Consider the following 15,670-nt stretch of genomic DNA (forward strand, 5'->3'; position numbering starts at 1 on the left):
ACCACGTATACAGTGTATTTTCGTGTACTTGTCACGTGGTTGAAGAAACTCGAACTCAAAATTAAATATTAAACAGAAAATTAAAAGAAATGATAATCCTGAAGTCAGCTATACTATTAGTGTATGCCGGAGGCCGCCTCTCGTGTTCTACAATATTATTGCAAGAAATTACTGCGGAAAAGCACGAGATAGGACGACATCTAGAGTAAATTGTTGGAAAACCACTCGTACTTATGTGTTTTTGTGTTGTCAGTGTCAGATTGTTTTTTTTCTTTTCACATATTAGCTGTGATAAAAAACTTCGCTTGTTATAAATTCGTCTCCAATGGCTGGACCAAATATATGTGCGGTGGTTGTCGTACAATCGATGATAGACCGATAGATAGACCGATAGATAGATAGATAGATAGATAGATAGATAGATAGATAGATAGATAGATAGATAGAAAGAAGCGAACCTAACTTTGCGACCAATCGGATGAGGTCGTTGTGACAGCAGCTTTAATTGTCACTTTTAATTACAACAAATGTGTGGTGTTCTGTGTTCGAAAGAAATACAACATTATCATTCTAGATGTGTAGAGCCACAAAAGTAAAACTAGAAGACCAGTTTTAGGTCACCGCATAATATTACACGTGTTGTGGGAAGTTAATTACGTTAATTAAGGCTATTGAAATAAAAATGACATGTTCAATAAAAGGTCAAGTTCCTGTATTGTGTAGGCATAGCACGATGCTAGGTATGTTAGTTTAGATGTTACTTTGACTAAGCGATATATCCGATAAACGATGAGGTGCCTGAACTTCACTCCATACATAGAAATAACACATAGGCAGTGACAAAAGTGACAGCTACGCTCGAGCTAGTATTGCATCGGACAACAGCAGAAAATAATGAAATGAGGAACGGAGAAAAATGCTGACAGAAACAGTGATGCTGAAGACCGTTGTGTTAGCAAAATCACAAAAATGTTTAATGTCCTTTTTACTACCTTGAAAAAAATGTCGAAAGCACTACTGCGTCTCAAGCATCGAAAAATGAAGAAAAAGTGTAGGATGAAGGGATTAGAATTTTAAAATGCGAGAATGACAAAATAGTAAGGCGCATTTTGGTTAAGGCGCCAATGTTAAGGCACGTAGAAAGGGCAACTGAAGAAAAAAAAAGAGCTAAAATTTAGGTTAGTGCCGTTCACTTAGAGGAAATGTGTGCAAATGTTCTTGTTGGCTTTTGAGTGATTTTTTACATCGCTTTCTTGCACTTGGAAATTTATTTTCTACAAACAAAGACTAAACAGCTGTCGATTGTAACTCGTTTTTTCGAATGCTGGCACAAATGGTTGCACGACTTTTTTTTTCTTGCGGTGTTGCATTAAATACGCATATGTGTAACAAAAGTATTTTGCTAAATCACAGCATTGCAGGCGGAGATGTGTCGAAAGATGATGTTTTACTAGAACAATCTAGAAAATGCTTACATTCTAGCTTACATAACTGCAATAACATACTTTTGCTTGGTGGCTTATGGGTATTTTTCTTATCTGCAGCTATGCGGTGGCGACGCTGCTTGGCTAGCGAAAAATCTCACAGAAACTCATTTTGTCATCCCATGATGTCTTCACCAGCGGGTAAGCATTATATATATATATATATATATATATATATATATATATATATATATATATATATATATATATATATATATATATATATATATATATATATATATATATATATATATATATTTAGTAAACTCACCTCGCGTCATCTTGCTGGTGCTCAAATGAACACGCTTAAATGCTGCCGAGCTCTGCGTACCGCCAGCGATAAAGGTGTGTATGAACAGCTCACTGTTAGTTTTCTGAGTAATCTTCACCATAAAACCAAGTGGTTAAGCACCGTACACTGCATATTCAGGGATCGCAAGTTCGATTGTTGGTGACGAAACGTTTTCTTATAGTCCTATAGTTTTTTTTTTAATATGAGTTCTTGTACATTATAACCATATCCATGACGGAAATGTGTCAGCGAGGTTTAGGAGAACATCAGCGTAAAAAAATATTACTAAATTAGTGTCTCAGACATATTAATGGAATTCAATATTGTAAGAAGAACCAGTCTCTGCTGTATGTTGCCGAATCGTGTACAACTTGTTCGTCCTTTTCACCGTTCGGATACTCCAAAACGTCAATTATTTGGCTCATGCGACTATTGGATAGCTTTCTGGGCCCGAATTCACAAAGCTTTCTCTTTGGCTACGCATTTTCTTAGCCAACTATTCTCTTATCTGGAGGGATTACTATAGCGCGGGTATGAATTTAACTTATTTGGCACTTAAGAGGGCAAGGAGGACAGACGATAGCCGATGAAACGACAAGGAAAGAAAGAAGTGTGTGCCGATAATATCAAGGTAGCACGCAAAGCGTCTAGCATCGAGAGTATACGATGATAGCCAATGATTTGCTGCATCTAAGTTTCAGTTCCACGAGCGTCTGCTACAGCGCTTACGGGATGCCGCGTACGTTGTAATAGACGTTTTGGTGGGCTGTGCAAAGCCAAGCACTCGCCTTTAATCAACGACTGTAGCTAAAAAAAATAATTGCTTCATGGCCTTAAGCCACCGAGCAATCCATGCACTATCTCGCCAAGTACAAGTAAACAACACTCCAGGTGCACCACATAAATGAAACCACACATAAATCGATGCATGCAATGTTTGAAAATGTGCCTTGAATGTCTTCCCTTATTTAAAGCGACCACTTACCTTACATTTCATTGAAGCTGCGCTGCTACTTAACTAATTCGGTGCTATCTAGCACGGTATAGTGGTGAACGTAAGGGTGTTTTGTACCTGTAGTCAAAGGTAGCCTTTGTTACAATATTTATTACAAGACACATGAGCGACTTTGGTGCCTGCAGACGAATTGTGCGGAAATAGATAACAGCTGTAATCAAATGAAATTGTGAGCGCAATTTCGCTGGTTCCATGCACCGCAGCATTTTTATAAAGCCGGAATGCGAGAACGTGCATACGCTTACGCTTAGGTATATGTCTACGTAAAATGAGGGAGACTCGTCGGGATGTGTCTCAGTGCTAATGCTTTTCACAAAACACGGTGCAAATATTTCGTCCAGTGTTGTTTGAGTGCGCAAACAAAGCAAGGGACGTGTATACGAGTCTTGAGGTCGAGAGACGTTATCACACGTGCGAAAAGGATGAAGAGAGAGAGAGAGAGAGAGAGAGAGAGAGACTCTCGTTTCGGCTTCGCGAAAGCTTGAAATTGATAGATAATAAAGACAATTTTCTGGCCCAGCAGACGTCAGGGAAAGTCTCCGCAAAGCAGCGTCGGACGCTTCGAGAGCATAAAAAAGAGGAGTACGCGTTATATGGGAGTGACAGCCACTCAGAAAGCGAGATGAAGTGTGACTGTCCTTAGATGTGAGAATCATTGCTAATTAGGAGAGTTGAGTTAATGAGCTAAAACTTTCCTAAATAACGATAATGGAAGCAAACTGAGCATTCATCCAGTGAAAGTGACACTAGTGACAGTGAACTCATAATAGTTGATTAGCGTTGTCACCGGCTGGTATATATTTTCATTTTCCTATTTATATTTGGCAAACTATGAGAAGGTAGCCTATGTTAGAGCCGGCTATCCCAACGTCATGACAGTAATGTACAAGAATAAATAGCGCACGGTTATAGTCACACGTGGCGGTTTCTATCTTCTAGTAACCTTGGGCAAACGCATTCTAACTATTTTTTCTATTTTTGACAAAGTTTCACCGGACGTTGTTGCATTTGGCTTCATTCGAAGGAATGACGATATATCAGCAATATGGCGAATGCAAGCACTGCTGCAGTGGACGAGTGGTTACAGCGCTCAACTACAATTCGAGGTACCTGGTTCGATTCGCAGAATCACTGAGCACTTTTTTTTTTTCAAGAGGTTGCCCGGCCTGACATTATGCGTGGTGGCGGGTACTAATTTTTTGAGTAGTAGGCTTTCGCACTTGCTTCTTTCACTCCCCTTTTGACCCAAAAGCGCTGTACTGTGCTCCTTCAAAAATTAAACAAGTCAGGGTTCATAATTTTTTCCTCCATTCTCTCTTATCGCAAAAGTGTTCAGTGCTGAAATACCAATTTTATACCTGGTATATTAATTTTCACGTGTTTGGATATTCGACCAGCAATCAGTCTTCACGGTGTTTTGAAGAAAATCTACACATGCAGTGAGCTAACTGCTTGCAGCCAAGTTGACTGCCTTTGTAGGGACACGCTTTCGTGCTAATTTGGTGGGCATCATCACATGCAGCAAGACCAAAGAGCACGGACAGTTAGAGCTGACGCGAACAGAGTGATTAGTTTGTGTCTTCTCTCCCGCTATTTGTCATGCTGCACGCTTCAGTGTAATGTCGCTGTGAATGGTTAAAATGAACTATAGCAGTTAATCGAGTTCTGCTGAGAGGGTCCCTACTGTCCAGAATGGAACAGAACAATGGCAATATAATTTGTGTGATAAAGAGATACCCTGCTTTTGGTTACTAGAATAAATTTCTAAACTGAAGTTTATTTTTTATTAACAACAGTTCCAGTGCAGATGAAAGGTGCATGGACAAAATTCGTGTATTCAGCTTGACTAGGTTTGTGACCTTAATTGTAATTGCGTACCGGTATCACCGTATGCATAAATATCACACACATATACAACGACGGGTGATAGCTTGCTTATCCTGATTGAAATTGAAAGGTTGAAATCGACATATTCAACCAATGCAATGTGTACGAGATATGCCATGTAGAGTAGCTATGCTCTAAACTAATCTTCGCAGGCTCGTTCCATTTTACCCAATTTCTTGCCCATGACTGTAGGTTGGTAAATAAAACAACTGCTTCGAACACACATATTCTGTGTAAGGTTACATTTATTTTTATGCAGTACAAAATAAATTGAAATATGTAATGGCTCAAAAGAGAAATAACTAGAAACAAATTCAGCCATATCATTACCAAACTTACTCACCAATGATAAATGGATTCTCATTTAAAAGATACACACATACATACATACATACATACATACATACATACATACATACATACATACATACATACATACATACATACATACATACATACATACATACATACATACATACATACATACATACATACATACATACATACATACATACATACATACATACATACATACATACATTCATATACGCACACACACATATACATATGTACACCCATACATACATACATACACACACTCAGGTGTAAATATTAAAATGAATGGCTATAAAACAACAATTCTAATAAACTCATTTTGAATATACTACACAAAGTAACTTACGAGAGAAATCCACCGGCACTGTTATGTCTGAGCACGGTGTTTCTCGAACCATCTCGCAAAAGCTTGATGCATGGTTTTCCGCTGATGCCCAGTGACAAGCACTCTTTATGAAAAACACTAGAATAAAGCCCTTGACAATGTCATGCTAAAGAAAAGGGCTGTGCATCAATATTTTGTATATGTCTGCAATATCACTCTGTTTATTTACATAGCTTGGCTCATTCACAACCCACTAACAAAGCATGTTAGGACACTTGGGCTGAAAGTTGGCACAGCGCGAGTAAATTCTAGACAATACATGAATAATACAATTATAAGCTACTAAGCTCCTTGGTGCAGTGTTTATATTGACAGCTATAGGTGCCATTTCGTTTCCCCAAAACATTTCTCAAAAGTAGAATCAACTTTATTTAGCTAAATGTTTCTATTCTGGTGCGTCGTGGTGGCTAAACGGTGGAAGTGACTTTTTCGGCCAAGAAAACAAGGACCAAATATTTTTCCAGTTCGTGAATTCACCCCATGCTAACATTGAGGCAGCTGGTAGGAGTGCTTTTGGAGAGAGGAAACCACCACTTTCCCACCAGTTGTGGCCTTGGGTAGCTACTTCACTTGGACAAAAATGATGAAAAACACTCCTCAAGAAGACTTCAAAGTTTGCACACCAACACAGTTCCCATACAGCTGTCTATTAGTCTGCTTGAAAAATATTGAGTTTACTGGTGGGCAAAGACTGTACCCTATGTGAGGTGATGCTCCAGTGCACTGCATGTATGTCTTGCTGCTGGCCTCAACTGCGATGTTGCTCAGCACATATGTGTAAAATAACAACTAATACTATGCTACTGCAAAGTAATTATGTGTCATTTGCATAAAACAGGGACCACAATAAAATAACATAACATTTGCCTTCACAACGTTCAAAAACTGTAAATAAATTTCCCCAGAATTTTCACAGTTCATGTGAGGATAGTAATATTGGTTGTATACACATTCTTACTTCCACTAACAAACTATTTTAAGATGCCAGATTCAATATTAGAGTATACCAGTACTTTTGTAGGGCTAAACAATTGTACAGGCACCTAGAAAAACACAAGTGAATGCATGCTATAGCTACATATAAAAATAAATACTTTTATTTCTAGTCTGAGTAGAGCTGCATAGATGATAAGTCACTTGCATTACATTATGAACAAACCTATCCGAGCAAAGTATACATTTAAAAAGTTACACTTACACAGGAGATAAGTAGACTGTTGAAGGACGGACAGGCAGTGGGATAATACCCAAGCACTAAAATCTACTGTTAAGATATACTAGGAGTAGTGATGATCCTCTTCCTTCCAAATAAAATAATCCACATAGATTCACTTCCCAGAGGTTATACACTCATGGCATCATTGGTGCTATACAAATGAGTGTACACTGAAGGATTACATCGACTAAGTACATGATTACTGCATCCATGGCTTTACTTCTTGTACTACAAAGAATGCAAACACAGTTACCATTGGCGACCATGGATGCTGTGATTTCTGGCATGTAAATGTAGAGACACGCAGGCACTTAACACACATGTTAAAAACTTCAGCTCAAAAATATTTGCCCACTAACACTACAGCAGCCTTTAAATTCGTGTCATAGCTTGGTATCTTCCATGCAAAAGTTAAATAATTTCGAATGCAAGCAAAGGAACTGCTGAATAATGCACTGCTAAGAAGTTAAGCAGCAGCTGCTCCTGACATCACAATGTGCTCTTTCTGCTGTTGTAAACTTTGAGCAGAAGAACAGTCACTGGCAGTCCCTTTATACTTGTTGGTCTTCTGTGCTCTGTTCTTGATACACTGTACATGACCGTGGAGCACCGAACCCCTTGTTACTGCTGGAACTTAGAAAAATACAGATCATTGTTACAACCATGCTATATGCAAGAGTGTATAGTTGTCAATTATGTGCTCATATTTACAGATATTGTATTTTCAGAAGCCAAGGACAAGCCTCAACACACACACACACACAAACAGTGAAGGCTGAAAATATATTTAATATGATACAAGAGCAAAACCACAATGTTATAGATGAAGGCATAAAACTTCTGACAGGCATAAAAAGCCAATAGAGTTTCTTTTATTTCGACTTTACACTAGTTGCGAGAAGTAGACCACAAATAAGTTCACTAAGAAACACAAGTTAGACTGCATTACAACACAACAGCCAATGTTGATAACTTTACGGCTGTCTAACATAGCCAGCTCACTATACCGCATATAGGAGCAAATGGGCAGTCTAGAAGACACAAAGAACTTGTGGATTATGAGTGTGCTTGTTACTGACATCTATTATTCTAAATGAAGAAAACCTTTCAAAAATGCACTTCATCAGGGGAAATAATCATACGCAACAAACACAACGGGCTCCTACAGGTGCCACCAACACTCACCATTATTGTTGATACCAGTGTCTTGCCGGATGGATATGCTGTGTCCTGCACAGAACACCAAAGGAGCGCTCCATGACTTGGATTGCATGTGTGCTAGCTGCATCGCTCTGCTGCTGAAATAGGCTAGCCACAGACAGAGAAATGATAAGCCATGGCTTTGAAACACACTGAACGTCACCTTTAGAAATCAACAATGCATACTTAGGTCAGGTACAATTTGTAGAAAAATATATATCACTATGCAATCGTGGTGAACATGTTCGGCTGAAACACAAGCAACAGCACTGAGAGATAAAAAGCTACATTAGGTAAAAGATGCAGTTACTGGCCCTATGTCATCTGAGGCTTCTTTCAATAGGTCTTTCACCTTGCAAGTTGTGAAAAGCCAGGCAATTTTCACCCACTTGCTATTTCCTTCCAGAGCACTTGATCCACAGAGGGAGTCACAAGCTCGAGAGCTCAATAAGGAATCAAAGTATTTGTGCTCGTTTCAAAGCACAAGCTTTTGAGTCTCAGATTATTGGAGTTTCATTCATAAGCTGCAGGCTTTCAGCTTTCAAAATTCTCAAGTATCTTGCAATTTAGTTCTGTAAATGTTGAATAAGAATTATGTGTAAGAGTATTACAGGTATCCACTGAAAGCAACCATGCTTGGGTTTTCAATTTGTGCACAGTAAGTGGTGTTCACGTAATCGTATGTATTAAAGAAAAACTAACCTTGCAGCCAGCCGTTAGGCAGTTTTGTGCCCTCGAAGCTCCCAAGCAGATTGCAGTCCTTCCAGATGAGGCTGCCATGCATGCTTCCACGCCAGATCCGCTGAATGATAACAGTCCGAGCAGTGACATAGGCTTGCACAGTTAGGGAGAACGTGTCCTTCCTATTTTTGTACAGGTGCGCCAAGTAATGATGAGGATTGATGTGCCAGAATGTGCAACCGATGCACCACAGGACCTTAACAAACCAATCTCTGCGATCTGTGAAGAGCCAAAAACGAGATATTTAAAAACAATCATTAAAGCACTCACTTCTAATACTTATTTGAGGAAGCTATCACTTCGTTAAAGTGACCAAAATCTGCTATAATCACTTTGAAATAAACTGAAGCCTCATGTAAAATTTACGTACCGCAATATATATGTCCTACTGAAGTTTAGTACTACCACAGTGGTAATCGTCTATAGAACTAATTTTCCAAAATAACATAAACTTTTTAAGTGCAACCTGGCTCCTGAAAATAAATTCACATTAACTTTCCAACTATCAAACGTGGTCAATCGACAGGCCCAACCTCATAATTAAACAAGAGCTCACTTGTACCAATTCACAAAAAACTTTTTATGTATTTGCTTCATAATATATGTATGTATATAACAGTAGTAGTAAATTTTTCATGCTTCAACTTACCATACAGAAACATTACATCTGATGGGCTTAAAAACTTGCACACGTTATAGAACTGCGTGAATTATAGTACCGGTAAAATTTAGTTCTGCAAGGTGAACTCACCGATGGCAGCATTTAGAAGCCGTCGGTGTCATAAGGAACCAAGTACGGCCAAGAGGCAAAGGGCATCTGCAGACTGGAAGCTGCCAATGACAGCAATGAAGGGCTGGCCAGGCGTGCACGTCCATTGATAAAGTGTAAGAACTGGCCATGACCGGCTGTTGTCAAGGCTCTAGTGCCGTGCAAAACGATGGCCAGACGAACTCGGAAACCTGTAGTTAGGCGATATTGGCCTACAACTTCATCCAAAGCAAGGCAGCGGTGAAATCTTTGCTTTTTTGGGGGGCTGGAGGGAAGCTTGACGTTCACGGGCTCTCGCTGCTACATAGAACTCTCAATTTGTTACCGAAGAACAGTCTAGGCGCGCTTCCATTAGGACTATGGTTCTCACAAAAAGGAGAAGTGACGGCTTAACAAACAAAAGCGCCAAGCTGCCGCACCACGACTTCGCAGGGCGAAACAGTTATCAACGCTGTCTTTCAATTTTCGGTCACACGAGCACAGCTTGTTCACAAGTCTTGGAACGTCAACACAGCAACACTGTTCACAATGAACATCGTTTTACTCTCGAACAGTACATTGCTCTCAGGTAAATAGAAGCGTACGGGCTAACTAGTGGCGAAGCAAAAACCGAGCGCGTAGTTCATACGTTTCCGTACGTACTTGGGGTCACTCAGGTAACGTGTCAAAACGCTGTCAATCCGAAATGTCGCACAGCACCAAACTGAGAGACTGGAAAGTCAAGCGAACGAACTGTTACCGGCACACAAACACACATTGCAGGCTTCTCGAGTGCTAGTTGCCGTCGATACATCGACGCCGATCCCCGCTTGATAACCACACCGACGCACAGGCTTCGCTGCGCTTCACCGTACACCATTGCACTGCCACAGCTTTCCGCACTGCTTACACGCACCGAAAGAGCTGCTGTAATCACAACACATCCGGTCAAACGCTGAAGTAACTCGTGCGAGAAGCGTTTGCTGAAAGTCGCACCGACCGATAGGCTGTTTACGACGCCATGTTGTTTTCGACAACTGCGCAGCACATAAGATGATAAGAGAGCTCTTAGAAAGTACTTGCACTATTTTCACGGCGTGACAAAATTTTCTCTTATGTGCGAGGGGGGTGATATGACGAACAGGACAGGCGTGCCAGATGAAAGAAGTGTTTTGGCAACGTCACGGAGTGAGCTGATGTAGAGGGTACTGCTTCACAACCAATCACAAGCTGTGCCTGTCGCCCGAGCCGTCGTCTGCTCACGTTTGTCGTCTGCTTCGATCAGAGCATGCGACAGGGGATTCGCCTTCGCAACGCTATTATTCTCAGGTCAAGTGGTCGCTACGTCGCACAAAATACATGTCAGTGGCTCGCTCTACTTTTGAATGATGTTCGTGCGCCAAGTTAAATGGCTGGCAATTGACGCAGGGATGAATTCAGCCAAGGTTTGCTCCAGAATCGTGAGGGTTTACATATTTTCGGTGTCATACAAAGTTACTAGGGTCATTTCATTCCGATTGCTTGCCATAATATCACGGTCCATATCGGTGTCTGAACAGTGAAGGTGAAGATGCATGATTTGTTTGTAGTTCCATGCGTAATCACGCACACCCCTAATACGTTTTGGTTTACAAAGTACGCTTTGTTCCAGATCGTCTCAAAGTGTATCGACAGCTGTATTTCAGAGATCGCAACCATTGGAGAGTTAGAGCCAATGAAAGTACACGAGAGCACAAAATTTAGGAACCACTCACTGAAAACTTCCTCTCTTTTTTATTTCCAATAGCGTGCAAAGAATGTGCTCCCATTAACCTCTTTGGTGGTAATTTCCACCAATGAGGCAAGAATCTCGAGCCGCACTTTTAATTGGATGAGATGGGGCGCAACACAACAACATAACAAATAAGGTTGATCCTATGCCATGTCGCGTTCGAATGCACCGACCATTCACGTATCACATTGGTTTTCATCCAACCACAAATCTTTACATGAGTAGTTTTATGCCATTGACGCCCAATAGAATTCTTCTATTACTGCGACTTCGAACTTATTGGACGATGGTGGTTGTCAACACCATCCACTGCGTACAAGGAAACAACACGCGAAGCTCAAAGCGCCGAAAGAAATAAAGCGCACCAGCAGTCATCAGGCAGCCCTTGATGGGCGTGAATTAACTCAAAACCAGCCAGGGCACCTAAGTATACCGCTGCGGCACAGGTTCTAAGTAGCCACATTGTTCCTAAGAGTGGTCCAGACCACTCTTGGGATTTTCTCTCAGCCATGCTGTTTTTACGCACAATTTCGCTTCGTGAATCCACTTACGAGCACTATTCGGTGACGTAAGCAAATATAGCAACTGCATCACCATCGCTGACATGTTCCCGGGCAGTCACAGCGCGCTTTATTTGCAGCGGCCGATGTGACAACTATGGCCTCTTACGACGTTTTTTCGTTTCGTGAATCGACTTACGCAAGAAAATTTCTCTTGCACAAAAATGTTTTCGTAAGTGAGTTTTGTGAATCCGGGCCCTGGTTATTTGCTTTGTAAAAAAACAGTTCATCCTGATTTCAAATCCCAGACCTGGATAAATTTCTTGTGCCCTAGGAAGCTTTTTATTACGATAGCACTTATAAGGACAGCCCTGCCGTGGTGGTCTAGTGGCTAAGGTACTGGGCGGCTGACCCGCAGGTCGCGGGATCGAATCCAAGATTCAGCGGCTGCATTTTTGATGGAGGCGAAAATACTGTAGGTCCATGTGCTCCAATTTGGGTGCAAGTTAAAAACCTGAGGTGGTCGAAATTTTCGCCGCCCTCCACTATGGCGCCTTTCATAATCTTATGGTGGTTTTGTGACGTTAAGCCTCACATATTAATCAATCGCATATATGGAGAGTCTCGGCTGGCTTTTTGCCAGGGCCACCACCATTGATCCCTCTATATATATATATATGTGTCTATAAAAACGAAAAAGCAAGAAAGAAATAATACAGAAAAATACTCCAGCGTGCGGAACCGAACGTTCGACCGCTGAATTGTGAGCACGAGGCATCAGCCACGAAGGAGCAACTCGTTCAGCATTCAAATAGCAAGCTATTTATCTTTACCACTAAGCGCTTGCTATACGGACATCTCGGGGGAACTATCGTGGTTTCAGCATTACCAGCGAGATGGCGCAATGAGCGCCTGGCGCCTGATCGTCACGACGCGGTGGCGTGCGCTCTTATCTCCCACGCGTAATTTGCCCCGCGGAGAGGGGACGCTCACGCTTGCGCTCGTTTATATCGCGGTGGCGACAATCGTACGCCTTGGGCTTCCGTGGTAGTTACCAGGCGTGGTAGTTACCAGGCGCACAATAGTGACTGCACTCGTTGCACAATTTCCATTTGTCAAAAGGGTGCGCTTTTGAGACACAGCGAAGTAACAACTGAGAGAATTTTTCGCGCCCATCTGTACCTGTGACTACGTTTTGTGCTTCATTTGTGCTTGAGAAACGCGGGGCACGTTTTGATTTGCTTGCCACTCTTCGCGTGGCTTTCCAATTTGTTGATAGCGCGTTCATTGCTTCGCCTTTGCGGCAAAGCTGTGACTTTTTTTCCTTTTGAAAAATTCGTACAAACTTTCTTGTGCGTTTGTGCTTCAAGGGTTTGAATGTCGAATTCTAACTTTCCCAAAAACCGTGTTTGAAATAACTCGATTGCAGTATGTCGCACACAACCCTCACTTTGTCAAGATGTTTCGCTATTACAGAAGCTGAAACACACAATGGCTTGGCAGTGCACAGAATGTTTGTCGCGAAAAATAATACGGAACGGGATCTTATAAACATTCAGTCCACCATATTTCAGACTATATGAGGTATTCTTGGAAAAGCTTGATATTTGAGCTGGAAAATAACCACTACTTCAGGGTTAGGAAGTTTGGGTATGAACTATGACTTTTGATATATAACATGGACGGCCGTAACACATTTGTGAGTTCTGCTTTATTTGAGCAACGCACCACTGCCATTTGTGTAAGGATTTTTCATGACGCTTTTCTGTATTGATCCCTTAGCGTAGCTTATAAATTACTGAAATCTAAGCCCTGTCTCACACCCTTTTTATTATGCACTCTTTAAGTCAGTGAGTTCTTTTCCTCTCATTTTCCACATCTTATATCGTGCCATTGGAGGGTAGCTAATCAAAAGCTTCTGTTCCAGTGAAAATGTCTGCCTTTTTCAGATATATATCTTCCTCATGAAACAAGGCCAAAGAAGTGATCGAGTTTGTTTCGCCACATGAAGGCTCTATAGGCAGTGGTGCACTCTTTACACGCAAATTTGTGCATAGCTGTGCGGCAACGTTCACGCACGTTTGAATGAGTGCATTTGTCGTTAAATATTCAACGTCGTTGTCGCTGTCATAATTGAAATCCACAGCGTCATCGGTTCACGAAAAGTCCCAATGGTTTGAAAGAAGTAAATGATCAGTGCGAACGACGCGACCTTTAAAGTACCGGTATTTATGGTAGCAGTTGGGGTAGTGCTGTTGATAATCTTCACGATGCTGATAATGCTGATAAAATCGTTACACCGTACGGCTTTCGTCTTCTATTTGTCTTAGGCGAATGTGCAAGAAAATTTTCAGTTTTGTGAAAGAGCTTCTACCTGATAAGGTTCAGTATTACCGGCAAAGAGTAACTTCGCAGTTCAAGCATATTTTTAGAGGGCAGCTCATAGGCTCCCATTCTTGCATTGAGTGGCGTCGCCGTTGGCATTGTTACCTATGGCGTAACCGACAGAGCAAACGGGAACAAAACAGAGCGAACGTGAAGTCTCTAAATATCTAAGCTCACCTTCCTCCTTGTCAGGCACGCCTTTCCCTTGGTAGCGGTTAGGGAGAAAATAGTATATTCTTCCTCCGTCGTAGCGCCTCATGCGCATGCAGGGCTGGAACGTACACTGCTGCAGGCTTCGTTTGTCGCAATGAAGCTGTACTCACTTCCCTCGGTTCACGACGGCTTCAACGCACAGAATGGTGTGCGTAACACTTGAATGCTGGTAGTTTCCGTGGCAACATGTAACAAGGGTTCAAGTGCTGCAACTGCGCATAGCCAATACTGCAAACGCTTTTGGCATTGCATAAACACGAATCTGCACTCAGAATTCGCATGAGCGAATTTTATTTTCAAAGCTAAGTTTGATTGTTCCCTTTATGTAGCATATGGTTAGGGCGTGCAAAATATGGCTAAAGCTGCCATGCTTTAACTGAACTCGGATACACAAACAAGCGTAAGTACAAACCTATGTATGTCAATGCTTGAGCATCCGTGTTTACTGAACATTTTCAACGATAGCTGAAAATGTTCAGGGACCAGTGAACACGTGAATTGTGAGCGATGCTATATCTAACTTTCCCGATAACCACATTTACTCTTCCTTTTAGTAATTTCACGGCTACTAGAAAGTAACTAATGTTATTTTTTTCTGTTTTTTATATGTGAGGTAGTCAACAACCTAAAACCAACACATTGCGTTAAGAAAGAATAAAGGTATTTTGTGGTTCTTTTCTGCTATAGATCTCCTTTGCCATTCAAGAGCCAGGCTTTCGGCTGATTCTACACAATCACTGCCGTCGGTGTTCTCGCTGTTAGAGGAGCAAGGAGTTCAATTAATCCCCACACCTCCCTAGGTAGTGACTGATTATGGCCATATATAAGATCCCTTTGAAATTTAGCTTTACGCAAGGGAACTCCAGCAGACCGACCATCCGCCTTCTTATCAGAATCCAGCACGCATTCACTTTCTCTACGTCTGCCGATTTAATTCTTTTTTTCTTTTTTCTCGTCAGCTTTATTTTCATCCGCCCCGGGCTAAATCAACGAGCTCGGAGACGAGCATTGAGCCCTCCTTTGGAATTATTCATTGCTCTTTTTCACTTCACGCTGTTTTATTATACTCATACGCTCAGATTATTTTATAGAGTATACGCTATTACGGCTGCGAGCCAGAACGATCGATGAGATTTAAATATTAAACAAGAAGGTGTTCAATATAGGATGAAGACATGGAGGGATTATGTACAAATTTGAAGTGAATAGGGGGACAAAAAATAGGCCGCGTGAATTGGAAATAAGTTTAGAACGATGGCACTTGTGAAACACGTGGCGAAAACTAAAAGTGTGCCAGAAGGTGAAAAATAAAGAAATGAAAATAAACGACGAAGAGATACGAGAGAGATGTACGCTATGACGTTTCGAATTAAAAATATCAAGGAAAGAATGCAAAGATAAGTTAGAGAAAAGAAGCGAAGCTGAAAGTTGGAAAACAGGACAGAAAAATAGCAATAAACGTTAGATGGTGGTGTTTTCCCAAAACTGAGCGATCGA

The 15,670-nt window shown here is 41.3% G+C and overlaps 1 protein-coding gene across 4 annotated transcripts; it reads right to left on the reverse strand.

Annotated features, from left to right (window-relative positions):
• Positions 1 to 6,351: 6,351 nt before the first annotated feature.
• Positions 6,352 to 9,062, reverse strand: LOC142803190 (uncharacterized). 4 transcript variants are annotated; one of them, XM_075888292.1, is made up of 3 exons: positions 8,518 to 9,062; positions 7,801 to 7,845; positions 6,352 to 7,242 (listed from the first exon to the last, which is right to left on the reverse strand). In XM_075888292.1, exons 1-3 carry the CDS (start codon positions 8,597 to 8,599, stop codon positions 7,082 to 7,084), a joined length of 288 nt encoding a protein of 95 aa, XP_075744407.1. In that variant the 5' UTR covers positions 8,600 to 9,062; the 3' UTR covers positions 6,352 to 7,081. The 4 variants fall into 4 exon arrangements, with proteins under 4 accessions (XP_075744407.1, XP_075744405.1, XP_075744402.1 ...); XM_075888290.1 differs by having other exon boundaries at positions 6,352 to 7,248; XM_075888287.1 differs by having other exon boundaries at positions 7,801 to 7,923; positions 8,518 to 9,045.
• Positions 9,063 to 15,670: the final 6,608 nt, after the last annotated feature.

The sequence above is a fragment of the Rhipicephalus microplus genome, chromosome 1 (assembly GCF_043290135.1).
Source record: "Rhipicephalus microplus isolate Deutch F79 chromosome 1, USDA_Rmic, whole genome shotgun sequence".
NCBI classification, from domain to species: Eukaryota; Metazoa; Arthropoda; class Arachnida; order Ixodida; family Ixodidae; genus Rhipicephalus; species Rhipicephalus microplus.

What these genes read in the sequence shown, in the direction of transcription:
- LOC142803190 (XM_075888284.1), bottom strand. Translation starts at nt 8,599, where the DNA reads ATGCATGGCAGCCTCATCTGGAAGGACTGCAATCTGCTTGGGAGCTTC. An exon ending in GCCTAACGGCTGGCTGCAAG is followed by an intron (nt 7,924 to 8,517) that starts GTTAGTTTTTCT and finishes GTCTGTGGCTAG; the next exon opens with CCTATTTCAGCAGCAGAGCG. An exon ending in CACTGGTATCAACAATAATG is followed by an intron (nt 7,249 to 7,800) that starts GTGAGTGTTGGT and finishes TATTTTTCTAAG; the next exon opens with TTCCAGCAGTAACAAGGGGT.